This window comes from Elephantulus edwardii, unplaced genomic scaffold, assembly GCF_000299155.1.
Source record: "Elephantulus edwardii isolate Elephantulus edwardi_28Jun2011 unplaced genomic scaffold, EleEdw1.0 scaffold00077, whole genome shotgun sequence".
NCBI classification, from domain to species: Eukaryota; Metazoa; Chordata; class Mammalia; order Macroscelidea; family Macroscelididae; genus Elephantulus; species Elephantulus edwardii.
The window spans coordinates 12,135,114-12,162,988 of NW_006399827.1; the positions used below are offsets into that span (position 1 = coordinate 12,135,114).

Consider the following 27,875-nt stretch of genomic DNA (forward strand, 5'->3'; position numbering starts at 1 on the left):
AATGGTGATGAGGAAGGAAGTTCAAGCTGCTCTGAAGGACTTAGCAAAAAATAAAGCCCCAAGAATTGATGGAATTGACATATTTCAGCAAACAGAAGCTGCCCTGGATGTGCTTATCAAGTCGTGCCAAGAAATCTGGAAGACAACTGCCTGGTCAACTGACTGGAAGAGATCCACATTTATTCCCATTGCAAAAAAAAAGTGACCCGACATAGTGTGGAAATTACGGAACAATATTACTATTATCACACAAGCAAAATCCTGCTGAAGATAATCCAAAAATGACTGGAACAGTTGACAGAGAATTATTAGAAATACAGGCTGGGCTTAGAAGAGGTCATGACCCTAGCGACATTATTGCCAATATCAGATGGATCCTGGCAGAAAGCAAAGAATATTAGAGGAATGTCTGTGTTTTATTGATCATGCAAAGGCATTTGACTGTGTGGATCACAACAAATTGTGGCTAACCTTGAAGAAAATGGGAGTCCCAGAACACTTGGTTGTGAAACCTGTTTTTGGACCAGGAAGCAGTCCTCAGAACAGAGCAAGGAATGGTTCAGCATCAGGAAAGGAGTGTATCAGGGATGCATCCTGCCTCCATATCTTTTCAATCTATAGAACAGATCTTTTGGGAGGCTGGCCTTTATGAGGAGGAATGTGCCATCAGGATTGGAGGAAGATTCACCAACAACCTGTGTTATACGGATGACACAACATTGCTTGCTGAAACTTTGGAGGACCTGGAGTGCTTGCTGCAGAAGGTCAAGGACTGTTGTCATCAAAAGGAATTAGACCTCAACATCAAGAAGACAAAGATTCTCACCACTGAGCCAATTGGCAGCACCATGATAGATGGAGAAGATACTGAGATTGTTCACAATTACAGCTTGCTTGGATCCACAATCAACACTCGTGACACCAGCAGTCAGGAAATCAAAAGACAAATTGCTCTGGGAAAATCTGCTGTCAGAGACCTTTCCAGAGTACTGAAAAGCAACAATATCAGTCTAGAGACTAAGGTGCATCTGATCTAAGCCATGGTCTTCGCAATTACTTGTTACGCATCAAAGACAATCACTAAGGATGACAGAAGAAGAAGTAATGCCTTCGAGTGGTGGTGCTGGAGAAGAGTCTTGAACACACCATGGACTGCCAAGAAAACAAATAGGTCTGTCTTGGGGAGGGTGAGACCAAATTTCTCTTTGCAGGTTAGGATTTTAAAGCTCTGTGTCACATACTTTTGGCATGTGGCTAGGAGGTACCAGTCCTTAGAGAAGGACATCATGCTTGAAAGGGTAGAGGGACAGCGCAGGAGAAGATGACCCCGGATGAGATGGATTGATCCAGTAACTGGGGCAATGAGGCTAGATGTGTTGGAGTCAGTAAGATTGGCTCAGAATAGGGTAGGTTTCAGAGCTGTTGTACATAGGGTCACTATGAGTCACAGGTGACTTGACAGAACATAGTAACAGTAGCAATCTGGTTTCATCTTCTCTAGGATGGACCTGCAGGGATCCACCGAATCAGAGAAGTCTGTTATATCTCATTTGCATGACCGTATCCCTTAATTTCTGTCACTCAACCCCAGCCCCCAAAAGTAAGCCAGTTTGGCCTGTGTCCCCTTTCAGTTGTCTGTACAGAAACCCTGGTGAAATGGAGCATCTCTGACAGAAAGTTTGGTGGTTTGAATCCACTAACATTTCAGTGGGTGAAGGATGTAGCTATCTGCTTTTTGTAAAGATTTATAGCCTTAAAAACAACTAATAATAATAATAAATTATAGCCTTGGAAACCCTATGAAACAGTTCTACTCCCTTCTGTAGGGTCTCCAGGAGTTGGAATGGACTAAACCACAGCTGTTGCTTGCTGGTGAGCATAGGAGACCCTCCAGCGGGTTTTCAGAGGCAGTAAATCACACAGGAACAGCCTGTCCATCTTTGTTCCATGAAGCTGCAGTCAGTTTGGTTTTATTTTTGGTGTGGAGCTCCGTGAGAGGGTGAGAGTTGAGGGGCTGTGTTGCCCATTGCCCACATGGCCTGTACTATTCATAGCTCAGGGACCTGCGTGGTTTGCATAGTTGGCGTTTCTCACGTCTGGCTGGCTGATGTTCTTGCCCCTCCTCACTCTCCTCCTTTCTCCTTCTCTCTTTACCTCCTCTTACTTTTGACCTCTCAAACAATCTTAGTGCAATCTAAAGGGTTTAGAAGCTGAATCTGCCTTATGATGACTGGTCTGGGTTTTAATACAAAGCTGACACTAGCAGTAGAATCCTGTCTACAGTCAGGAAAGCTTTTTAGAAACAGGCGGAGAGGTGGAGGACAAGGAGGCAGCCCAGGGGGAGATGGGGGAAGGGAAAAGACAAGTAAGAGGAAGACAAGATCCAGGAAGAGGGAACTGTGTGTATGGTGGGCTGGTCTTGAGTGGGCTAGGGCTTGGCATGGGAGTGTTATGGTTAGAGCATGGCCAGCTGGGGTGAGGGCAGAGGACACTGCAGAGGACTGGAGAAACTTCTCTTTCCTCCCACTTTTTTCTATTTCTTCTCCTTTCTGAACCTGGTTTCCCAGAGGAAGTTGTGAGGGTGTCACTAGATGGACAAAGATCTGAAGAGGACCCTGTCCTAGGTGCATCCTTCTGAGGGATGGGATCCAGCCACCCCCTGACTTTCTCAGGAACACCTCCTTCATTTCTCAATGTTCAGCAGTGCGCTGAGCACCAGCCCTGTGTCAGGAGCTGAGAACTCAGAAGGAAGCAAAGCAGGCATGGTCCAGGCCTTCTAGAACTCACAACCCCCAGGGGGAGACATTGATCAAAAGAATCTCATTAGTATATAGACACCCACTCTGAGAGGGACCAGGGACCCTGAAGTGGGGATTAGAGGAAGTGTTTCTGGGAAAATGATATTTATGCTGTGAGCTCCAGGGAGGGCAGGAGTTAGAGTTGGACTGGTCGGATAGAAAACGTGAAAACTGCAGAAGAGAATCCCCTTCCAGAAACAGTATGTGCAAAGGACCTGATGGTTAGGGCACAGAGGAGGGGCTGTGATGGTTTTGGAGATCAAGGCATGTCTCTTGGGGCCTGATGATTCTAATATTCAGACAATCAATTTGGATCATCAGGGACCAGAGAGGTGATGAGATCTTAGAGCAGAGTGGGTACAGGGACATGTGTGACAAAATGGGTGAATTTAGGAGACAGCTGGGAAGCAGAGTCTACTCACTGATGGGTAGGGTCTAGAGCTGGGCGATAACATCTTCCAATTATTTTGTTAGGTTTCTGTTCTCTGTCTTCATTTTATGACAGAGGAAATGACATCTATGTGACCTTGACTGATGACCTTGAGCCCAATCAATGAGAAAAGTACCAAGGCAAATGCCAATGGCAAGCATGCTCCTTTCTTCTTGCCAGTCTCCTTTATGTTGCCAGAGTGGCCCCTCTCACCAGCCTCCTATCCCCCACCCCACAGTTGCCCCATAGGTTAGCCCAGCTTTCCCCTGCCTAGTTTCCAAACTCGGTGGAGGCCAGGAAAGCAAGGTGGTGGCTGGTGTATGTGTGTGTGACCCTTATCTGGAGACACCACTCAGCTGTTAAATAAGGTAGTGCATGTGTAGCATGCCTGGCATAGACTAAGCAATGGACAAATACTAATTACTGTTGTGGCTCTTATCATGTCCCCAAATTGAGGCCAGACAGACTGGTGAGGGGGGCAGTCTGGGACTCAAGATGATACCATCTGTCCTCCTGTGACCACAGAACCCAGCCCAGAAACCAACCCAGCTCCCTCAAAGGCAAGAGCCTGGAGAGGTTATTTGTCCTTATGGAGCCACTATCCCCTCCAATCCTCAAGCTGCCTCTGGGGCATCTCAGACTGCATTAGGGAGAGGTTCAGTTCACAGGCAGGGCCATGTGTGGTGTAGAGGTGACCTAGGCAGGTTGGACAGGGCATAGGGTGAGGGGGTGGGTGGTTTCAGGGGTGGGGCTGAGAGCCTCTCCCTGCAGGGAGCCCCATGTGCCTTGGGGGGACTTAAGGAATCTGCTGAGACCTGCCTTGGGAGGGGATGTGGTCTCAGCTTGACAAGGATTGAGGTCTCCCCTGCAGGAAGCCATTGGGTACACCTGTTGACACTGCCCAGGAGGCCAGAAACAGGAAGAACTTCTACAGATGTTAGTGTATGTGGGGAAACACAGGGTGAACTCACACTCAGAGTTTTCCCCCAATTCCCTCCTCTGTGGGGTTAGGGCATAGATATGATGAGCCCAGAGAAGAGACATTGGGTATATCCTCCTGCCCCCAGGGAGTGACTGCTTCTCAAAAGTGATTCTGACCTCTTCCTAGTACTCCTTGACCAAAGGGAAACCCCTCCTAAGGCACCACAGTTACTTTGTTCTTCTACAGGGGACCCTTCTTTGTAGGAGTGTTAGGAGTTACCCAGGTCAGGATTAGGGCCTGAGGGACCTGGAGAATGAAATTAATGAGGATAGGTGCCCTCTGGGGCCAGCAGGGGGCTCTGCTGTTCACAGAAGCTGCCTGCCTGTGGTTTGTGTGCACCCTTCAGAATTTTCTGTGCGTGCATGAGAGTGTTATGAGGGTGGGCACTCATGTCTGTGTGCACATGCTTTTGTGTATGTGGTTGGTTGTTTTATGGTTTTTTGTACCGTCGAGTCGGATCCGACTGGCACAGAAGAAGATTGCCCCTCCTTCTCCAGGGCAGCATCTGGTGGATTAGAACCGCATGCCTTTAGTATTGAAGCTCAGCTTCTTGCCACTAGGCCACCAGAACTCCTATGTGTATGTATTATGAATAATATGTAAGCATGTGGGGGTCTCTCTGTGCATGGAGCCAGAAGGATGTCTTTCTAAAACCTAGGAGGCTTTGTGGATAAGAGTAGACAGGATGTGCTGAGTAGGCTATTGGAGGGTGGGATCCACCCATTCCCACTTAACAAAGCTCTGGTGGTGTAGTCTGTAGGGACTTGCACTGCCAACTCAAAGACAGTGCCTCTCTGGCAGTTCAAATCCACCAGCTTTGTTGCAGGAAAAAGGTGAGTAATCTCCTCCTGTATGATTTACAGCCTCAGAAACTGGAGGATCAGCTATGAGTCAGTTCTGACTTAATGGCAATGACTTAGAGCCCTACTTTGCTGGGTTTCTGCTAGGAAAACTCATCTGCTGCCTTGGGGTACAGTCTTTATGTGTCTTAACAGTGCAAGCCCCGCATAAATTTGTCGGTGCCAAGGACTCACTGCGTGCAAAGTTCAGCTCCTTAAATGGGCGGGGCTTCCCCTGGGTGAGGCCCTTGAGGGTCCAAGAAACCATGACAGGAATTTGAAGGTGCAGCGGAGAAGGATGACAGGGAAGGGCCTGTTCTTGATCAATCTCTGGGCGAAGCCTTCTTCCAGACACTAAGGGAAGCTCAGTCACTATCTCCTTTCAGCAAGTATTTTTCTAAAGCTATGTGCCCAAACCTCTGTAGTAGGGCACATACATTTCTGAAAATTGGACAGCCATTGTCCAGTTCAGGAGTCTGATTGTGGAGACCTAGTGCATGTACTCAGGCAGTTTCCAATCTGAGGGGAAGGCACCAGCTCCTTTTCTTTGGCGTGTGCCCAGACAGACCTGAAACCAGGATGGAAACACGGAGGGTGTGCATTGAGACAGTGAGGGGCTGCCGAGTGACATAAATCGGGTAGGTGGAGAGAGCTTGTGGTGGGCCCTATCCTATGCCAGCCATGGTTGTCCTGGCAACAGCCATGGTGTTTACTTTGTGGCTGGCTCCAGACTCACCCTTTTCTTCTGCAAGTGCTCATTTCCAGCCATGAGGAACGAAATCTCTTCATTCCCCCTCCCCCTGGTGTCCCTACGGAGGGAACTGGCTGTCCTGCTGGGTGGAGGCCCTACCAGCCTGGCACCTTTGCCATGTTTCTTGCTTGCTAGAAGCAGGCCCCTTTCTGAGGTCTTGAACTGCCTGCCCTTTCAGTTCTTCCAAAAAGCTGGAAGACAAGACTTTGAGGTTACTAGGGCTTCGGTGATGGAAGGGACACTCCGATGATTCCTCTGTGCTCGAGAGGAGGGGCCAGGTCAGGGGCCTGTGGGAACCTGAGGTGCAATGCTGGGGTTGGGGTATGCCCTGCAGCAGGTTCACTGTCTCTGTTGATCTGGAGCGTGTCTGCATGTGTCATGTGTCTGTGTCTGTATCTGTGTGGCTGAGTGTCTGCATGAGTGAACGTTAAGTGTAGCTGGGAGTGTAAGGGTGTGACTATATTAAAAAGTAATCAAAACAACTTGCATTTATTGACCTACTATGTACTCTGGTGGCCTAGTGGTAAGGAGCTATGCTGCCAGCCTGAAGGCAAGGGGTTCGGATCTATCAGTTGCTCCACAAGAGAAAGTCTCCTCCCAGGCTATTTACTGCCTCTGAAAACCTGCTGGAGTTTCATCTATGGGTCAGTTCTGACTCAATGGTACATAACAACAACAGCTATGTGCTAACAATGTTCTTTAATCGACTCAGCAACCTTTGAAGTAGAAACAAGTGTTGTTCCCATTTTAATGAGAAACTGAGCCTCAGAGAAGTTAAGTGACTCTCCTGAGTTTTCCCAGTCAGAATGCGGTAGAGATGGATGTGGGCCCAGGATTCCCAGGCTTCAGAAATGTGCTAATCCTTGAACTTCACTACCATTGAAAGAACTTCAAGATTTTGTGCCATTTGGGATTATCTCTGCTCTTCCCTGAGAGGAAGGTGGGATGTCTACCTTTAGAAACTGTTTCCTTCTACTCTAGTGTGAGACTCAGCTAGAGAGTGGGGGAGAAGGGTCATACCCATTCTAACCATGGCAAGATTGGCCCTGGATGAGGAGGGCATGGGGTCTGGGGAGACCCTTGGCATTACTGCTTACCAGGTGGCCAGAATGAGCGTGGGCTCTCTAGATTCCCAGCGACATGGGGCTCTCTGTGTGTTGTGGGGGTGGGGAGGCACAGGCTTGCTTGGCCTGCTCCTCCACTGGGCCCGTTGGGGCATGTCAGGCGGGAGCCACGACACAAGTAGTGCTGGGAACCAGGCTCTGAATGGGGCAAAAGGGTGGAGGGGGCGGTTGCTTTTGAACCAGGAGACTGGGCCAGGGGTCAGAAGCCCTGGTGTAGGCTGGAGGGCCTGCCTCCTGCATAGCATTGCCCACATGCCTGCGATGTACAGCACTGGCTGAGGGCTGGGGCTGTGACTGAAGCCGTGGGTTTGTGTTTGGTGGTGTGCCATGGCTGTGTGGGACCAAGCAGAGCTTTATAAATGCCAGATGGGTCCCTGGGGGTGGGGGTATTGTTCGTACCATTGTCGTTTGGGACTTACATTTTGGGAGGAGGCATTAAGGAAGCCAGAGGAAGGAAAAGCAGGTGGGATGGACTTTAAGCCCTACCCCCTCACAGTTCCTTAACTTGGCACGCTTCAGGGCTATCAGTTTCCCTCTTCCTTAGATACCCTGACCCTTGGGGCAATGTTCTCCCTTCCCCAGGTCCTGGGTGCCAGACTCCTGCAGCTTCAGCCTTCTTCCATTATGCCCCAGGTCACCTTCTATCCTGAGGGCTCACCTGGGAGGCTTCTGACACCACCCTAAAACAAACAGTTCCGTACCCCTGAACTTGCATCTTTCTTGAGGGAGGAGAGTGTAGGTGTGTGTTCCTTGGTGGGAGTGAAAGCAGTTGGCTTGAACCTAGGTCTGGAACTTGGAGATCCTTAAAAGTTTCAGAAGGGACATTATCAGAAGGGACCCCAAGGGTCATGAGTGAAGAAACTGTGCTTGTCTTGTTCTCCAAGGTGTCCCAGGCTCAGGAATGGCCCTTGACCCACAGCTTCCATTCAAGATATGGTGGTTGAATGGATGAACAAATAGGAAAATATCTAGGGAAAAGGTTAGAAGCCTTAGGATCTGGGCCTAGCTTAGTGACAATGCAGCCTTTTGTCAGTTTCTGCATCTGAAAAATGGGTATGTATGGGGGGAAAATGACCTTTGTCAAATCTAGTTCTTTTTTTTTAAAAATTTTTTTATTCTTTTTTAAAATCTAGTTCTTAAAGATCAAATGAGATAAAGTGAAAGTACTGTCAAACATAAAGGTTAATTAGCTCCTTTGGAGAGGCCACAAGGAAGACTAGATACTATCCCCTGGAGGGTACAGCTTCCAAGCCCCACCCTAGGGAGTCTCAGGAAGATGAGATTGAATGGATTTTGCAAGCTGGTCAAACTAGAGGGGATGGGAGGGGCCAGGTCATTCCTGATTTGGAGGGGAGGAAGCTGGGGAGGGTGTACCGGGAGGAGGACTCACACACCACAGGCAGGAAGGCTTGGAATAGAATCTCAGCAACGCCTGGTATTTCCCAGTCCCCTCCCCCACTGCCTTCAGGGGCCCACCCCACATTCCTTTTTCAGAGGAAATGGGGGGGGGGTTGCTGAGAGGCACCCCAGGCCTATAAGATTGTTTATGAGCTACTATATACAGCCTCTGGGCCCTGTTATGCCCACTCGCCTCCCCAAGTCCTGGCAGAGGTAGCTGGTATGAAATGTGGTGAAGGTTTATATCTGGAGTTAGTTACCTGCTTGGCTGAGCCTGGCTGTGTCTGCCCAGTTGCTAGGTAGTAAGGGCAGGAAATGGACAACATAAATATGGCAGATCATTTCTAAGGTCTTTGGACAAAGATGACTCATGTTTTACTTCTCCCTGAAACTCCTAGAGCCCTCAGCGGTCCTGAGGGAGGTGGATTCTTGGTCTAGGCACCTAGCAGCGCTTTTGAATGTGAAAGACTCCATGAGACATGAGTGGGAAGAGTCCCTCCACGGCCCAGGAACAGGGGCCGGATTGGAGATGCGAGGCCAGCTTCCAGGCCAAGGCTGTCTCTGTGGCCATTGTCCTTGCTTGAGGCCACAGAGTCAGACACAGCACTTCCAGCTGGTCTATGAGCGTCTTGACCTTTGGAGAGCGTGACACAGAAGCCATTGACTTTGGGAGTTGCTCCTGAGGCTCTCAGCACAGGCAGGAGTGACCGCAACCCGACTCCTGTGTTCTCTAGTGAGAGGGGCTGGGAGAAGGGGTGCCGATGGGAATGCCATGCGTGCATTTGCCCTGCTTCCCAACTGAGGTCCCTTCCAGCTATGTCCCAAAGCCCTCCTGACTCAGCGCTGGTGGCAGCCTCACTCTTCCCGTCTGGCTTCCGCCAGGGGTGGGGGTGGGGGTCCAGCTCCTGCACAGGGGCTCTGCAAGCGGCAAACAGGAAACAGGAGAACAAAACCGCTCCCTGGCTGACACAGGCTGGGGCCACCCTCACAGGCCTCACCCTGCCCTTCCTCCTCTCTTCCTTCTCCCTCCCTCGATTCTGCCCAGACCCTACCCATGGGCCTCTGTTTCTCCTTCTGTGTCCACAGGCTCCCCACGCTGTCTCCACATCTTCTCTTCTATTCCTCTGCTCCTAGGCCTCCACACATCTTGTTTATCCCACTCTTCTCTATTCCTTCTCTTCAAAATTCTCCTCCCCAGAAGCCCTTCTCAAAGCTCTTTCTCCATCCAAGGCCTCCCCAATGGTCCACGATCTAGGCAAGTCCTTACCTGGGGGCAGTAGGGGACTGGCAGGGCAGAGATGTTATTTGAAGATGGAGTAAGAAGAAGGGTCTGACTCGTCTTAGTTTTCTCTCTGCCATCTGTCTCACAATGGCTGACACTTGGGACTCCTTCTCCTAGACTCCTTCTACATTTGGAAGCAGGGTGCCCCCTTCACCCCCAGCCTCACTTCCTTGGCTGTTGGCTAGAATTGGGGTAAAGTTTCCAAAGTCAGAATGAGAGGCTTCCATAACTATGTGCACACTTAGACTTTTCAGCTTCTTTCTCTGCAAATTGGGTCACAATAGTGTTCCAGGCCACATTGAGTAGCTGTGAGGAGAAGCACACTGTCTTTGTGAACAGCCACGTGGGACAGCTATGGTGGCAATCACATACCTACTTGCCAAGGCCTTGCTGGCCCTACCTGGGAAGGGGCCTGGGAAGAGAGAGCCAGGAAGGAGGAGGACTCCCCTAGGACTTCCTGTCTGACTCACAGGGTGAGTCTGGGGTAGGGTGTGTGCAAGCTCTGAGTCAAATATTAGTTTGGTGGTGGTAGACCCTCTGGGTACAGTAAGGTTAAGCACGGGGTCTTGCAGAAGGTTAGTCATACTTTCCTGGAGGTCAGAGTGAGAGCTCCACCTGGGGCCTTAGTATGTAATGTTAGAACTTTATTCGTGGGGTTGTTGTGTGTGTATGAGCGAGAGAGGTATCAAGATCTGAGAATGACATGTTATCTGTATGTGAGAGTTGTGTGTTCTGGTCAGCATGTGCCCATCATCTGTGTAAGTGGGCTTTGGGATTATCCCTGTATGGAAGGTGTGGGTTTTTAGGGGCAGAGTGATACATTTGTGAATGTGTCTCTGTGGGATGTGTGGATCACATGTGTGCATGTAGGGGATGGTGTCCAGAGTGTATGTGGTGTCTGTATATAGAAGGGTGTCAACACACAATGTGTGTGTATATGAGAAGAGTGTTCCTGTATGTGGACAGGGGAATGTGTATGTGTAATGCACACACATACACACAGAGAGACATAGAGAATGGAAGGGTGTCATGTATGTAGATGAGAAAAGTGTGTGGTGTGGACTGTCCAGGATAGGTATTTTGGTATATGCTCTATGTGTGTCTCTCTGGTGTGTATGAATGAATGAACGTGTGTGTGTACTAGGAGTTCATGTGGGTGGGTGGAGGTATTGTGTGTGTGAGTTTTTGTGTGAGTGGGAGGGTGATGGTATGTGTGCATGTGTATGCCTGGAGTGTGTGTGTGTGGGGGGGGGGTGGAAGCTGGGCAGCCTGGGCAGGGGCCGCCCCGGAGGGGGAGGCGTCTGTCCTGCGCTACTCGCTACTCGCAGGCGTGTCCTCGCCTGGGCTCCTTCAGCCGGGAGGCGCGGGAGGCGTGGAGCCGCTCCAGCCGTCCTGCCGCCCTCCGCGCGGGCCGTCCGTCCCCTCGGGGCCCCTGGGCCCCGGGCCCGCGGCTCCGGGGGGAGGGTGGGGTTCCTCGGGGCCCGCCTGCCGCCCGGGGTGCCAAGGACGCCTCCCGCTGGACTCCGAGGAGTGGCCGCGGGTCCCCGCGCGGCTCGCATCACTCCAGAAGCCGGGTCCACGGAGCTCTGGGCCCGGGGCAGGGGCAGTGGCCGGACCCGGGGACCCCCGCCGACTGCGACGCTCGTGGGCAGCGCTGTGTGGCGCGTGGAGCGCGCGGGGGTCGGGGGCTGGCGCTGGGAGCGCGCTGTCGGCGTGGACTGCAGCGCCCCGGAGCCGCGCTGCCTGTGGCTGCCGTACCTTGGCCACAGCGACCGCCGCGAGCCACGGCCGGGCCGGCCCAGGGTGAGCGCCGCCGCTGGGCTGGCGGGGCGGGCAGCAGGCTCGGGCGGCTTTGGCAGGGAGTGGGTGAGTGAGTCCATGTCACCAACTCCTGGCTTTCTTGAACTGTATGCTGTATGTGTCTGGATTTCCAGAACTTATGTTTTTGGAGTGGGAAATGAGAGAGTGAGGAACTTGAAAGATGGAGAAGGGTGGCAGGCTTGGTGACTTGGAGCTCTTTCAGGGGTGCTGGATGGCAGTCCCCAGCCTGGAGTCTACAGTTGTGACCTCCAGTGGGCTGTAAACCCTCCTGGTTTACAAACAGCTGTTTGCAGAGATCATAAACGAATCCTAGAGAGTTTGGGCTGCCTCATCCCTGACTCAGGGTCAGGCAGGGGTACCTCAAAGTGGCACAGTGGACACGACCTTGCCAGACCTGTAGTCAGGGACCTGGGCATAGAGTCACAAAAGAGTTTTCGAATGGGAGAAGGAGGCTCAGGAGGGCTGGGGGGCGGGGGCTGTATTTCTGATGTCCGGGATCTACGGGGCTGGTAGGGCGTGAGTCACAGTGGGCAGTACGCCCAGCATGAACGTTGTGCTCCCTGCAATGACCTCTTTGAGCTCCTGGGGAGGGGGAGGAGCTGAACGACTGGGTTCTGGTTCCTGGTGTTGCCAGTCTATTTCTGCCCAATTTGCAGTCCTGGGGCTGACTGACTACCTATCTCCCACCATCAGCTGGTTTTCCTGGATGTCTCTTTTTTCCCTAGCATGAGGGTGGAAGTGGTTGGAAATAGGCCCGGGCCAGGAAGGCTTTAATCAGTAATGTCCTTCTGTGCCTCTGACCCCCTCTCTTCATCACCTTGGCCTGGTGCCTACTGCTGAGAGGCCAAGTTGAGGGTTTATATGAGCTGTACTCCCCTCCTCCCAATCTAATAATCTTTCTAGGTTTATTATTTAGTTTGTTTGTTGTTTTTGCTAAGTCCCTATCCATTCTGCATGTACTACTTCCCTTCCCCTCAATATAAAAGCAAGATTTAGTTGTCCTAGGTCAGAGAAGAGGAGAGAAAACATGCATGCATAATAGCAAGAAGGATTAAAGTTAAACCTAAGGAAGAACTTCCTGCACAGGAGATGCCAGATCTGTTACTGGGAGCTGTAGTATCTCCTCTTTAGGCAGGGGGATTATCACACTGACATTCCTAGGAGCCTAGTAGGAAAGGAATATGGGGTGAGTGGGGGGGGACACACATGGCTGGGAAGAGAAAGGGAGATTGGGAGGAAGGAAAAGAGAGAGAGGCAGATCTAGGAGAGGGGGGCACCAGTAAGGCCTGAATGAGAGAAAGGCATGCCTGCTGCCCTGGATTAAAGGCAGGGCCCCCCAGGGAGTGGCACCCCCAGGCAGCTGGCAACTCCATGCAGGATGTGTGCTAGGGGAGGGTTGGGGGGACATGTGGGGACCTGTCCCAGCCACTTCTCATCACTGGGGCAGCTGGTGGCTTAAACCTTAATCCAGGACACAAGCAAGACAATGGGCCCTGCAAACAGCCTCGGCTGTGGGCCCAGGTCTGGCCCTGGCAGGGGTGAGGAGGCAGGCAGCCCACATGGGGGAAGAACAGGGGCTCAGATGGGACAGAGCAGAGGTGGATCCCCTGAGGCCCTCTTCTTTCCCTGCTCAGTTCCTTGCCAGGTCAGCAGAGGTAGGAAATCCAGGGGATTTCAGACCTCAGCAGAATTCCCTGAGAATGTTATTTTCTGGACTACCAGGACCCTTATGTGGGTGTAGGGCTCAGGGAAGAGGCCAGGCTACAGCTATAGTTGTAGGCGCTGAGGAGCCAGCAATGGACCTCCTCCCCAATGTCAGAGTCCTTACTAATGTCTCATTTCATGGACTGGTGGTTGTCTAGCTTTTGCTTGAATCCTCCTGGGGGCAGGAAGCTCATAACTTTACCTTCTCCTGGTAGTTTTCTCTAGTGTATGATTAGACTAGTCTCCCTTGCCTGATGCCTCTCAGCCCCTTTCTTATCTTCTTCTATCTGGCTCTGCCCTCTGGGACTATATGAAGCAAGCCTATGGCCTCTGTCACATTTTTCTTTAATTCTTTGTAATTTGAGAACATACCCCCTTTTCCCAGCCTGCTCCATTGACAGAAGTGTCCCACCTCATGCAAAAATCCCTAGCATGGTGCTGTTCATGGGCCAGCTCCCCCTGATCTCTGCACAGAAGATGGAGGTACATGAATGAACTTCTGAGTTCTTCATGACTATGAGAAGAACTTAACAGTGAAGTGGGAGACCCTTATCTCGGAATTAGTGGCTTCTCTCTGCACCAGCAGCCCCTCTTTTCTTTCTGATGAAGGCATCTTTCTGGTGTTCCAATGGAGAGTAAGGTGGCTGAGAACTCTGGATGGAGGCCTTGGGTTGGAGACAGTGGCTAGGCTGGCCTTTCTGGTGTTGGGGGTACAGAGCCGTGAGGGAGGCTTCCTGCCTTTTCACTAGGTACTCCCCCCTTGGCTCCTGTCTTCTCTAGTCTGTCTCCTGGGCACACAGCTCTCTGCCACCTTCCTGTCACCTGCTCTCCTTCTGTGTTTGAGAAGAGAACCCCAAAGAAACCTGTCCACCTTTCCCATCCTCAAAACAGACCTGCATACCCCAACCCCCTTGTCTTTAGACATCCTCTGCCATATTGTCTTGGGGAATGACAAGTATCCCAGCATGTCATTTAGAGGGCAGAGTGTCCCCCCTTAGACAGGCTGCTCTGCTCTGATGAGCCAGTCAGACCTCTGGGCTGAGTCCCGAGCCTGGAAGTCCCTTCTGTTGTCTGATGCTTGCTCCACGCCCTTTCTGTTTATTCTCATATGTGTTCTTGCTGCTGCTGCTGCTGCTATTGCAGAATTCCTGTGTGCACATTTGTGTGCCTGCCTGAGCGGGCATGTACATGTCTGCAGTGTGTGCTATGCATCCGTATACAGAAGAATCTGTGTGGCTGCATGTGACTGCATATGGAACTGTGCAGCGTATGTGCATACATCTGTGTCTGCGTGCACATGTGTTTGTGTCTGTGGTGTGTGTCTACATGAGTGTGTGTGACTGTGTCATTGTCTACATAGGTGGCCTGTGTGTCTGTGTGCATGTACGTAAGTGACTATGCAGCAGGCAGGAATGAGTGCAGACAGCAGCAGGCACTCCCCAGGCAGGGGTCTGGAGAACACCAGAGGAGTTCAGTGAATGTTTGCGGATCTGAACAAATTCCCAGCTCACTGCAGCAAGTTACTTCCCCAGAAGCAAAGACATCATGGACAAACTAAGAGGGAGGGAAAGTAGGCAAGAGCTCTCCTTCAGCTGACAGATGTGGATGGGAAGGAGGAAGTAAGGAGAAGTTAGTGTTGAGGAGGAAGTCAGGGCAGGTAGGGTAGCCTGACACCTCTAGGGTCTGTGAATCTCTCCTGGTACCCATTACATCCTCTGACCTGCAGAGATTGGGCGAGTGTGCAGTGCTGGTGGGCGCAGGCCACACTGCCGCTCAGCCTTGTCTCCCTGTGCTCCCACAGCTGCCACTGGGCCCAAGAGATGGGTGCTCTGCTGGGCGCCCCCTCCCCTGGCAGGGGCCACGCACGCTGTTGCTACGCAAGAGTCTCCAGGATGGCTTCGGCTTCACCCTGCGCCACTTCATCGTGTATCCACCCGAGTCAGCTGTGCACTGCAGCCTGAAGGTATGCCTGGCACACTCACTGCCCCTGCTGGCCAGGGATGCTTTCACAAGCTACAGGGAGATTTTCCCAGCACTTCTCTCTTCCATGGTCCTTTCGATTCTCCCTTTTCTCAAAACAATCTTTCCTGAGATCCAGTCAGACCCCCTTCTGCTGTGGCTCAAGGCAGAGGGTCACAGGGAGGCAGCTTTGGCTGGTCACTTGCACCTTGTGATCATTATGATTGGGTTGTTTGCATTGTCTGAATGAGCTCTCTAACCTCTCTGGACATAGTCTTCTCAGGAGAAATGGTGGCTGGTTCAGAACAAGGGCCCTAGAAGTAAGGGAGTCAAGAAGCATGGCCTCTCTAGGGACACTGACCATCTCAGACCAAATGAAGTTCCTGGAACCCTTGTCCACTGACCTCTTCTCACCTTTCCTTTGCCTGAGCTTTTGGAAATTCACTTCTGAGATTCCTCTCAGAGCACTCAGGCCTTTGCTAGGTTTATGTGCTAAGAGGAGCCCTGGGCTGGGATGGAGGAGACCTGAGTTCTAGTCCTGGTACAACTCCTAACTTCCTGTGGCTCTTGTAGTAGTCTTATCCGTTTCTGGGCTCCATGTCTCTTGTAACCTGAGGCCATATAGTTACTTGAAGCCCTGCACCAACCCTAATATAAATGTCAAGTTCTCTGAGACCAGGGACCAGGGACCTCAGCCTAAATTACGGGTGTGGGATACAGGGTAGTATCCCTCACAGTAGAGCAGGAGTGAAGGAAAACAGGAAAAGATCTGGGCAGGAACCTGGGCTCCCTCTGGGCCCTGCACCTTTCTTCTCCCCATCTCCTAGCAAGGGACGAGACAGGTTTATTTTGGAGTCAATGAGCTCCACTCTCTCCTCCCCCAGAGTTAGGATCAGCCTGAACAGCTGTTGGGGGACTCTCCCTTGGGGACTTTGGTTCCACTTACTGAAGAGCCATGGCATGAAATTTCACTGTCTGTGTCTGTGTGTGCTTGCATGTCTCTCTTTGTGTGCACGTGTGCACATGTGGTATGCTGGCCATGTACATGCATGTGTCTATATACATGCATGTGTCTGGATATGTACCTTTAACTGCGCATTTGCAGGCGTGTGCACAGAATGATGCCACTCTCCATGTCTGAGTCTGACTGTGTCTCAATAACTGCTGTCATTGGTTGCAGCTGTGCTTATTTATCATAAAGGGGGGGGGGTTCATGATATGGAGCTACTGCCCCTACCCTGATGCCTAAGGACCCAAGTTGCCTAATTCCCTAAGCCCTCATTCCATCCTTCCCTCTGTCTCCAGAATGCTCTCCCCTTCTTGGCCCCTCTCAGAGGACCCTATTGAGGGGTGGCAATAACAGAAGCAGCCTGTAGTGAGTGGTACAGGCTACATGGTGGACCTGTCTCGAAGAGAACTTACTTACACCGAGGTCTGGAAGACCCCAGGTCAGCCGGGGACAGTCTCTGTCTCCTTCTCAGAACCTGTCTTTGGCTTGGAAAGGCTGGAGCCTGGAGGCAGGGGGAAGCTTGCTCTCCACTCCTCCTTGCTGCCTGCCTGGAGCCTGCAGGGGCTCAGCCACTCAGCCGTCTAAATGCATCCGTCTGCCTCTGCCACCCGCTCACTGGGCTGTCAACTCACATCAGCAAACATGCACCCCACAGAGGTCCTTTTCTCCAGCAGCACCCAGCAAGCAGCCCTCCTGTGACCCACCCTGTCCTGGCTGGAGTGCCAGAGTCCTGGATTCTAGCCTGGCTCTGCGACCAAATCCCAGAGTGGTCTTGGATAGTCACACCCTGTCTCTGTAAAATAGATGAATCCACAGAGGAAGTAGATGAGTTGATGACAAAGGTCCCCTCCAGTTCTAAAACGCCACACCAGCTTGTCCTGTCTCTCTGACCCTCTCTTCTCCCTCATCCCTAATTCCTCCCTAAATCTGATGTCCTTCGTCCTCACTACCAGGAAGATCCCAGTGGTCTCCCAGTAGATTCTCCACTCCATTTTGATGTCTGCATCTAGCTGCCAGAATCTCTTTCCCTAATGCTCGTTTCCCACTCCACACCCTCCTCAAGAACCTTCACTGGCTCCCTCTTTCCTTTCAATCCTGAATGCTTTAATCTGACTTTTGACAATCTCTTCTGTCCCTTGCTGCTAGTTACTTTCTTTAGCTTAGCTGATCCATAAAAACAACAACAAAAACGCAATATTGCCTTGAATCAGTTGTGACTTATAGCAAACCTATAGGGCAGAGTAGGGTTTCCAAGGCTGGAGGGTCAGCAAAGGAGAGGAAGACCCCTAATGAGATGGATTGGCATGGTGATTTCAGCAGTGAGCTCTCTAGAGTGTCAGAGGTGGTGAGAATGGCACATGATAGGGCAGGGTTCTTGTCTGCTGTTCATAGGATCACTGTGAGACAGCACCTAACAACAGCAGTCTTTAGAGAATCAGACTGCCACTTTCTCCCATAGAGCAGCTGGTGGGTTCAAAGAGCCAATTCTTCAGTTAACAGCTGCCCTCAAGTTTCTGCACGCCCCATTTTCTTACCCAGACTGCCTTTCCCTGTGGCCCTCAAGTTTGGCCTCTTATCCCCCCACCCCCACTGAGTCCTAATCAGTCCTTCCCTTCCCATTCTCTTAGAGCTGATAGCCACTGTTTGCACTTGTCATGCCTGCTTATCTGTGTCTGCCTGGGTCTTTTGTGTGGGGGCTGGGAGCTCCTCGAGGCAGGGGCCATGACCCACCCATTGAGAGCTGTAGGTGATGGTATTTGCACTGCAGGAGTGAGAGGGGAGGTCATCGTGGCCTTGTTTCTGATGTCCAGCTGTCAAACTTTCCCCACAGTTGGGCTAGTTGAAGGGAGATAAGGGGTGAGACAGCTGGGTGGCGAGAGAGAGGAGCCGCCCTAGTGTCCTAGCCCCCTGTCCCCATCTCCACCCTCTTCTTTCCATCCTCTGTGCTGCTGAGGGCTGGACTAAGAGCTCACACCCACCTTTCTGTCCCCTGCAGGAGGAAGAGAATGGAGGCCGAGGAGGAGGTAAGGAGTGTCTGGGGGGTGGGGGTGGGTGGGAGGTGTGTGTGCACCAGGGGCTGGGGCTGTGGTGGGACACATCTTCTATCTTCTCTCTTCACCTCTTCCTGGAGTAAGCCCCACCCCAGCTTCTTGGCACTAGCTCTCACCTCCTTCTTTTTTTGCTCATATCAGTCTCCCTTTGAGCCTGTCCATTCCACACCGAGTGGGGACCCTATGGAGCAGCAATGAAGGGTTCTCCCCTACAGTCCCTCCAGCCCAGACAGACCCACCAGTAGAGACATAGGCAGGGCTGCAGAATCAGGAGTGAGGTCAGGGATGAGTTGGCAACGGTATCCTTGGGATTAGAGAAAGTGGGATCTTACAGGGAGGAAGGGGACCCTGTGGTCTTTTCTTGTCAGTTGGGAACCCAACTTCCCTTGCTGTCCCAAAGGACCCCTAGGTGCATCCAGACTCCCTGAGGGTGTTCAAGGCAGAGTTCCTTGAGCACACAGTCTGCCAGCGAGGCTTCAATGGGGCAGCGGCAGGGACATGTCTTCCTGAGTCCCCTTCTCAGAGGCCATGATGGGGGAGGAACAGTCCTTTTCTCTAATACAGTCAGCCAGCAGAGCGATGATGCAGCTGAGTAGTATTGCTGGAGAGTGATGCGATGTCATCAGAGGTGTCTCTGTTCACCTCAAGGTCCTCAGGTCTCTGCTGGGAAGGGAGTGAGAGCAGTGAGCACTGGGCGTTGAGCCTGTGGGGTGTCTGGGAGTTTGGGCCTTTCTCTGGCTCACCCAGGCCTGTGAATGGACGGGCTGTCTGTATAGTGCAGCGTTATGACTTACTACTGGCCTTTTTTAAAGTCCCCCTCTCTTTTCCCACTGCTGGTTGTTTTTATAGTCCGTCTTGACAGTGAGCTCCTAAAGGACAAGGACAGTGTCTGTTCCTTTGTGTTCTGGTCTCTGGTGCAGGCCTTGTCCACAGTGAGCCCTTAAGAACTGACTCTGTGTCATGTAGCTTTTCCTTCTCCCAGCTGTGTGTCGTCTTGTCTGATGGTGTGCATCCACGAGTCTCTCGTGTCCCTACAACTGTGAGTCTGTATCTGTGATCATTCCGAGTGTGTGTCCCCTGCGTGTGCAGCTGTGCATGGATGTGACCTTCAGCTGCCACTCCCCACTAACCTGGCTGATGCTCGCTAGGACCCTCCCCGCGGCACCGCCTGGAGCCCATGGACACCATCTTTGTCAAGAATGTGAAGGGCGATGGCCCTGCCCACAGGGCTGGCCTTCGAACAGGTGAGCTGTTCCAGTTATCTGGCTCCTTGCACCTCTCTGGGTCTCTTCTTCCTACTCTTCAGTTAAGATGGGATTCTGAGGTCTGGGTGTTGAAAATACCCCTTTCCCCGCCCCTCCCCCTGCCACCCATATCCGGAAAAGGAATTCTTAGGTGGGGTCATTGATGCCCCATGCCTGCTCACATACCACCTCCCCTTGTCCTCAGGAGACCGCCTGGTGAAGGTGAATGGAGAGAGTGTCATTGGCAAGACCTACTCTCAGGTCATAGCTCTGATCCAGAATAGGTGAGCGCCCCCTGCCTCTTTCTCTGAGAATAGCCCCCAGTCCCCTGTGTCCCTGCATACTTCTTGGCCCTGGGGCTGCCCTGACAACCAGGGTTCCTGTTCTTCAGTACTGGCTGCTTCAGCCCAGCCTGACTCTCTGCCCTGTCTCCTTAGCGATGACACTCTGGAGCTTTCCATCATGCCCAAAGACGAAGACATCCTCCAGCTGGTGAGTCCAGCCCCTCTGAGGTGGGGGACCCCAGTGCCCTTCTCCTTGGACCCTCAGTCCTGCATCAGCCCTCCGTGAGGTGGAAAGGATTGATCCCGAGGAGGAGGGGGCAGCACAACGCAGCATTACCCAATCGAGGATGCCAGGCCCATCCCTGGGCTGGGGCCGGCTGTTGCTTCATTCTGGATTGTTCTGTGCCGGAAGAGGGGAGGTGCTGGTCTTGGCAGGCAGGATTCCTGCTGGGGTATCTGGAAGGAGGGTGGCCCAGCGAGCCCTGCCAGATTGGCACGTTCTCGTTGGCTCCCAGGAGAGACGCCTGCTCCTCACACCCCTTCCCTGCTGGGCTCCATGACTATGTCTCCTCTCAGTGTGCCCACCTGGCCCACCACACACAGCACACCCACTACCCCTCTGCCATGTGTTCCATTCACACAGCACACCATGCACCACCATTCAGTATACAGCAGGTAACACAGATCTGTGACAGCCTGGCATACTAGTCACATGCCATGATGTGGACAACCCCCAGCACTCCATGCAGGTTCCCACCACCACACTTCCACCCCCAGGCATCACAGTATACCACCGTATACACTAGCAGATGCCGTAACACCTGCTTATACACATCAACACATCACCGCGCAAACACCCACCAGCATCTCAGTTCCTTCCCAGCGCACTCACACACACGCCATACTACGTCACAACATGTATGCTCTGACTTCTGCCCACCTCTACAGAACACTCACTGACTTCATAAGTGCTTGCTGTTGTCACAGCACATGTATCCATGACGTCACAGCCTGTTGTGACTCAACACAGACACCTCCGCTCACAAATTGCCAGAGCTCATCATACGGTACAACCCCCCCCCACATATGCCTGCATGCAGCAAGGGCACCAATCACGGACGCTGCATCACAGTGCCCTGCATTCATGGTTTAGTGTATATTCCAAACACACCCATGCGCACACAGACACACTCCTGCTCTCTCCCCAGCCCTTCCTGACCCAAAGCCCTGGGCAGTCTTCTTTGTCCAGTGTCCAGTTTTGTGGTCTCCTGGGTTCTAGCCAGATGCCAGCTTGCTTGCCCCTGAGGTCACTGTCCCCAGGGAAGGGCCGGAGGCCAAGCCTGAGAGGCTCTGGGAGCCGCCGTGCTGGCTTCTGCCCTGGCCGAGCTCTCATAATCACTGTAATCACAGTGCCATGCTTGGCACCATGCCCCTCTGGGAACCTCCACCCCCTGACCTCAATTGTCCCTTTGCCCTTCTTGGGGAAGGGGAAGCAAGAATGGGGGGTTCAGGGAGGTGAGTGGGTCACCTCAAGTCTCAAAGACCTTGCCTATGCACCTCCTTCCAAGGCTGAGGCAAGGCAAGCTACTGGGGGAGGCAGGGGTGGGGCCTCAAGTGTCCCCACGCTCTCCTGCCAGTGGAGGTAGGGAGTGGGAAGGGCCGCAGCTTAGAACTCTGCTACCCTGGCTCTGGTGGGCAGGCAGCCCTATATGTCAGCATCTGGGGACCTCAGCTCCCCCATCCCGGCTGGCCAGAGGGTGGGGCTCAGGCATTCCTGTGGTTGGGAGCCAAGGCTGGAGGCCAATCGGGCCTCAGCAGCTGCTGACGCCACCGCCGACGCGGCGAGGCCCCTCCACACCCATCTTCCCCTCCCTCCTCCTCCCGCCCCTCCACACCCATCCTCCCCTCCCTCCTCCTCCCGACAGCCAGCCTTAAGCCGGGTGGGGGCTGCGGGGGAGCTGCAGGGAGAGCAGACTGGAGTGGTCTAAAGGCCAGGGCCGGCAAAGTGGTCAGCGGGCCTTGCGGGGGGGCGGGGAGAGCAGAGTCAGGCCAGGATGCTGCCTGGGCTGGCGCCGCCGTGATGTGATGTGGGAAGCCCAGGGAGCCGGCAGGATGGCAGGAGGGAGAGGTATGTGAGTGGCCGCCCCGTGTGTGCGCGGGTCTGAAGGGGCCGAGTGTGTGCGGGTGTGGTTAGCTTGTCCTCATCACATGATGTTTGTGCCTGGGACTGGGGGTGTAGTTATGTGTGTGTGTGTGTCTCATTGTGCTTTGCTCTGTGTGTGACAGTATTTCTGGGTGTGTATGTTACGGGGTCTCCTTGTGGTGTAGGGAGGGGGTGTGTGTTAAATTTTACCCTCTTGCCATTTGATACTTAGCCCTTAGATGCCCCACCCCACCCTAGGCAGCTCCTTCAAGGACCAGGCTGGGCGAGGGCTACAAGGCCACTGTCCCTGGGGGCCACCTCCTTTTTAGGCTGGGCCTGGGCACCAGCCCTGTCACTCCTCAGCAGTGCAGCGCCAGCTTCAGCTTCCAGTGCCAAATTCTAGGCCTAGGAATGGCAGAAGGTGGCTCAAGGCCTCTTGTCCAGGCTAGTCCCTCTTCTGAGGCTGGTTCTCCCAGCCGAGATCCATCCACCCCACCCTGGGCACATGCCTTAGCTGGCTTCCTTCTCTTCATCTGCTACCTTGACTGGTCTCTTTTGGTGTGTCCCAGCCCTGCCAGTGAGGCTGTGGACATTGATGACCATAAGACAGCAGAGAGGGAGGGCTTCAGGGGCAAAGAAGAGGGGAACCCAGGAAGCAGATGTTGGAACGTTTGCTAGCCAGTCCTTGTCATGAGTCTTAGAGATTTCTCTAAGAGCCTCATACAAGCCCGGGAGAGAGAACCCTTCTCATTCTGGAGTGTGTGTTGGGTTCTCAAAAGCCTCGTAGATCTTCTTTGTCCACCTCTGAACTCTCTGGCTTGCTCCCCTCAGCCACATGCTTATCAGGACACTCCCTCCTTGGTCCTCTTCAGTCTCCTTCCTTCTCCAGGATCCTTGACCCTCAGGGTTGCACTAGCCTTGTTCCATGGGACCTGTTCAGCCTCATTCACCTGCCTCTGTGTCCCCTTCCAGGCCTACTCCCAGGATGCCTACCTGAAGGGGAACGAGCCATATTCTGGAGAGGCCCGAAGCATCCCAGAGCCACCACCCCTTTGCTACCCACGGAAAACTTATGCCCCGCCGTCCCGGGTCTCCACCTGGGCCACTATGGTGCCTGAGCCTCTCTCAGCACTGCCCAGTGACCCCCGGAGTCCTGCTACCTGGAGTGACCCAGGCTCCCGAGTCCCATCTACTGCCTGCACCCTGCCGGACAACCCTTCCTTGGGGATGAGCCAGCCCCGCCCCAGTCCTGGTGCCTTCCCCCGCCTCCCTGCAGAGTCCCGGACTCCCCGTGCCTTCCCAGAGCCCAGCACCCGGGCACTCCCCAGCAGGCTGGAGTGCCAACAGGCATTGTCACACTGGCTGTCGAACCAGGTGCCCCGCAGGGCGGGGGAGAGACGGTGCCCAGCTATGCCACCCCGGGCCCGCAGTGCCTCCCAGGACCGACTGGAGGACATGATGACCCACCGCCCATGGCCCTGTTCCACCTCCCAGGATGCCTTGAGCCAGCTGGGCCAGGATAGCTGGCATCGAGCACGCTCGGACGACTACCTGAGCAGGGCAGCTCGTTCGGCTGAGGCACTAGGGCCAGGAGCCCTGGTGTCGCCCCACTTGGAGCGTCGTGGCTGGGCTCCCCAGTGTCCAGCTGCCCGCCCCTCTGCCTGCCCAGCCCGGAACCTATCAGGGTCTCAAGCCCCGCCCTCATCTGGGCTGCAGGGCCTGGATGACACTGGGTACATTGGATACCGGAGCTACAGCCCATCGTTCCAGCGCCGGACTGGCCTCTTGCATGCACTCTCCTTCCGGGACTCACCCTTTGGAGGACTCCCCACCTTCAACCTGGCCCAGTCGCCTGCGTCATTCCCACCAGAGGCCTCTGAACCTCCCAGGGCCACCCGACCAGAGGCCAGCGTCCGGGCCCTGGAGCCTCCAGCTGAGGAGCGCCGAGACGAGGTGATCTTGAGGCAGAAGCCTCCCACTGGCCGCAAGGTCCAGCTGCCCCCCGCAAGACAGATGAACCTTGGGTTTGGTAATGAATCCACAGAGCCAGAGGACAGTGAGCGAGGGGAGCGTCCAGGCAGAAAAGTGGCCCCGCTGGCCACTACGGAAGACTCTCTGGCTTTCATCCCCTTCATTGGTGAGTGAAGGTGCAGGTGGCTGGTTTGAGAGATGTGGTTGTCTGTGTCGTATTGTACCCACCCACCTGTCTCAGGTGAGCAGAACTCTGGGATATGGAATCATCTTGTTTGTCTGTCATCCCTCAGTCCATCTGGCTCTCCTTTCTTTTATCCTACCTCTCATTCATCTTCCCAGCCATTTTCTTCATTCTTGCTCATTTTCTTCATTCTTCCTTTCATCCGTCCATTTTTTCCTTTCATTATTCCTTCCTGCCAACTCTTTCATTCTTTTTTCATTTCATTCTTCCTTTGTTCCTTTTATTCCTTGTGTCTTACACCTACCAACAATACTGGTGGCAGGCACTGTGCTAGACTCTTACATTGTGGATGGTCTCATCAGGAAATGAGACATGCAGACAATTACAGTTTTGCAGGATGGAGTGTGATAAAAATACCAGAAACTCAAGGAGGACTTGTTGTTGTTGTTATGTCTCGGAGTCAGAGGCAACTCATAGCTGACCCTCCAGAAAGTTTTCTGAGGCTGTAAATCATACGAGAGGTTGCCCAGCTCTCTCTCGCGTAATAGGTAGTGCATTCAAAAGGCGTGCTTTTGGGTTGGCAGCTCAGCTCCTAAAAATTAAGCTACCAGAGCACCTCTCTGGGAGAACATAGGAAGGCAGATAACCTAAATTTGGGCATGGGAAGCCAAAGAGGGAATAATGGCAAAGGAACATTCAGGTTAAGACTTGACTGATAAACCAGAAGGAACAGATAAGCAAAGAGGTCATGGAGATGGGTCCCTTAGGGGCTCTTTCAGTCACTGAGGACTTTGTCCTAAGGGAACTTTTGAAGGTTTGCTTTTAGAACAGATAATTAGATCAAGGAGGGACAAAAGAGTGGAGAGGCAGGGATGATTCCCAGGTTTCTAGTCTGGCTAGAGGGTGGTGCCCCACCCTGATACTGGGAATGAGAAAGAGTGAGTCAGGAAGAACTTGGACTTCTTGAATATGAGGTGCCTGTGAAGCAGCAGAATGGGTTGAACTGAGTTTAGGGGTTTGAGTGAAAGACCAGGCTAAATAATGGGACTGGGAGCAGGAGCCAAAGAGTTGGGTGATGATAGAGCTGAGAGTGGGGAGTTCACTAGATGCAGTTTGGGGAGTGAGAGAAGAGGTTCAGGCAAGGGGGTCGACACAGCACTGGCCACCCCTAGACAGAAGCTCCTAATCTGAGGGAACTGAGGCCAAGTGGGTAAGGAGTTGCTCTGTTAACTCAAAGCCATCTGGTTTGAATCCAGAAGCTACTCCCCAGAATAAAGTCTCCTCTCATGAGGTTTATTGCCTCCGAAAATTCATTGGAGGGTGAGCTACGAGCTGATGGCAATAAGTTGAATTGAATCTGAGGGAGGAGATAGTCTTCCCTCTTAAAAGTTTCTCAATCTGAGGAAGACATAGTCCTTATACCCAGGAAGCTCCCAATCTGATGAAGGTGACACAGACAGTCCCTGCTCTCAGAAAGATCCCAATCTGATGGGGAAGACACAGTCCCAGTCTTCAGGAAGCTCCAGGTCCAATGGGAGGATATTAGTCCTGCCCTCAGGGAGCGTGGTTGAAGGTGACTCAGGCCCATGCCTGGGTGCCCCTGTGACAGGAAAGATTAGCTCTTGCTCTCAGCAGTCTTTCTCAGAGACTCCATGACCACACTCTGTTGGATTGGTCACCCTTAGCGGTGGACGTGCTGCTAGCAGGACTCGGGAGGGCTTGAGGAGTTCCAGTATGTGGTGTGGGCCTGGAGTCGAGTATGGAGCTGCGAGACAAGGCTGGCAGGCAGGCTGGCTCAGCTTCCTGCCACCTCCACCCACTGCTCCCTTCTCTCGCCCAGATGAGCCCACCAGCCCCAGCATCGACCTCCAAGCCAAGCACGTCCCTGCCTCCGCAGTGGTCTCCAGTGCCATGAATTCAGCCCCCGTCTTGGGCACTAGCCCCTCCTCTCCCACCTTCACCTTTGCTCTCGGCCGTCACTACTCCCAGGACTGCAGTGAGTCTTCCTACGCTCTAACCCCATCCGGCCCCTGCTTTCTGACCTCAGAGATTTCTGTTGGGCCTGCTGCCTGCTATCGGCAGTTTATCTGACTGGGTTCTGCTGCAGTGTCCCCTCCCCAAGGGAGAATCCTCTCCTGGCCTTGCCTAGATGGGAGGGCTCTGGGGAAGTTCCTGGCCTTCTACCTTGCTGACCCCGGGCTCCAATATGGGTGCTTTGCAGGTAGCATCAAAGCTGGCCGCCGTTCCTCCTACCTGCTGGCTATCACCACCGAACGCTCCAAGTCCTGTGATGACGGGCTGAACACCTTCAGGGACGAGGGCAGGCCTCTGCGGTGAGGCCTGGTCTAGATGCAGGGTGGGTGGGGCCACACCTGGCCGCCTAGGTCAGCTGCTATCTTGACTGGGCTTTGGCAGGAGTCCCGGCCCTGAAGTCCTTTGTCCCCTAGAGAACAGTGTGCTCTCTCCAAGGAAGTCCTCTTACCTTGGGGTTTGGGGGCTGGTAAGACAGTGAGGGGCCAACTGCCAGTGTCCCTCATCTTGGTCCTCACTCCCCAGGCGCCTGCCAAACCGTGTACCCAGCCTGCGCATGCTCCGAAGCTTCTTTACTGATGGGGTGAGTACCTGAGTGTGTGTGACAGAGCGTGAGGGGGGGTGGGATGACAGATCAGGATGGGAAATGGCTCAGATATGGAGCGCACCTGGCACAAGACTCCAGGTTTATGGCGGGAAGACCCCTGCTACTTAAGTGTCTCATCTCCTTTCTCCCTCCACCCACCCACCCTCTTCTCACCACATGGCTCCAGCCTCCCAGCCTTCTGTCATCCCTTGAAGACAGTGTAGGTCCACCCACCCAGGGCTTTGCACTTGCTGTTCCCTCTACAGAGAATGCCCCCTCCAGCCCTGCCCCCCCAACCACATGACTTGCTTTTCTCCTTAAAATAATAATGGTTTTTCTTGTTGAGAATATACACAGCAGACCACCCATTAATTCAACTGTTTTCTCATGCACACTTCATTGACTCTGGTTACATTCTTCGTTTTGCAACCCTCCTCAACCTCTTTCTCCAATTGTTCCTCCTGTTACTCTAAGCTCGCTGCTCCCCAGGGAACCATCTTGCCTTTGGAGCTGTTGTTGTCAGACCTTAACAGAGCACAACAGGCAGACATTTGTTCCTGATGAAGCTAAACTGTTGTTTGGTTTAAAGAAGAATTGAGGGGACCCTCTCCCTGTCTTCAGGATTTCAACTCAAAAGCTACCTTCAACCCACCCACTTCATGTCTCTTTGTCCCTTTCCCCACCCCCTTTAGCCCTTAAGTCTGTTATAGAATTATTAGATATCTATCTTATTTGTTGCTCATCTTCTTAGCTAGAATATAAGTGCCATGAGGACAGCAATTTTGTTTGCTGGAGTCCTGGTAGCACAGGGGTTACAGCTTTGTAATCCCTGGAGAATCAGCTGAATTGGTTCCAACTCAGTGGTAAGAAGAGAGAGAAAGCCTATTTCCTTAGTCCTTAACACTGTGCCTGGCACAGGAGACATTCAGTCCATCTTTGCAAGGTGTTATCAGGGGACAGTGGAGCCACTGAAAAATAGCTCATTGCCATCAAGTCAGAGCTCACTCACAGCTGACCTTCTAGCGGGGTTTTCAGAGGCTGTAAATCACACAGGAGGTGATTGCCTTTATTTCTCCTGCAGAGGTGCTGGTGGATTCTCCCTTTCAGAGAGGAACCACCACGGGGTTAGTGTCATAGCTCCCTGTCCACTGCCAGAGCGCCCTTGCAAAGGGAGCCACAGTTTTGTTTTGTTTTTTTATTTTATTATTATTAAATTTTATTAGTTTCAATGAAGGAGCCACAGTTTTGAGAGTTGAGGGAGTGGCTGAGATCTGAAGACCTGAG

The 27,875-nt window shown here is 52.9% G+C and overlaps 1 protein-coding gene across 1 annotated transcript in view; it reads left to right on the forward strand.

The window, feature by feature from the left end:
• Positions 1-27,875, forward strand: part of ARHGAP23 (Rho GTPase activating protein 23) — a 95,154-nt gene that overhangs the window by 28,049 nt on the left and 39,230 nt on the right. Inside the window, exons 2-10 of the mRNA XM_006889470.1 lie at positions 14,931-15,092; positions 18,094-18,121; positions 19,297-19,392; positions 19,598-19,676; positions 19,830-19,884; positions 22,792-23,956; positions 25,815-25,970; positions 26,196-26,307; positions 26,531-26,588. Coding sequence (XP_006889532.1) covers positions 14,931-15,092; positions 18,094-18,121; positions 19,297-19,392; positions 19,598-19,676; positions 19,830-19,884; positions 22,792-23,956; positions 25,815-25,970; positions 26,196-26,307; positions 26,531-26,588 — 1,911 coding nt within the window. The remainder of the gene's footprint in view (positions 1-14,930; positions 15,093-18,093; positions 18,122-19,296; positions 19,393-19,597; positions 19,677-19,829; positions 19,885-22,791; positions 23,957-25,814; positions 25,971-26,195; positions 26,308-26,530; positions 26,589-27,875) is intronic.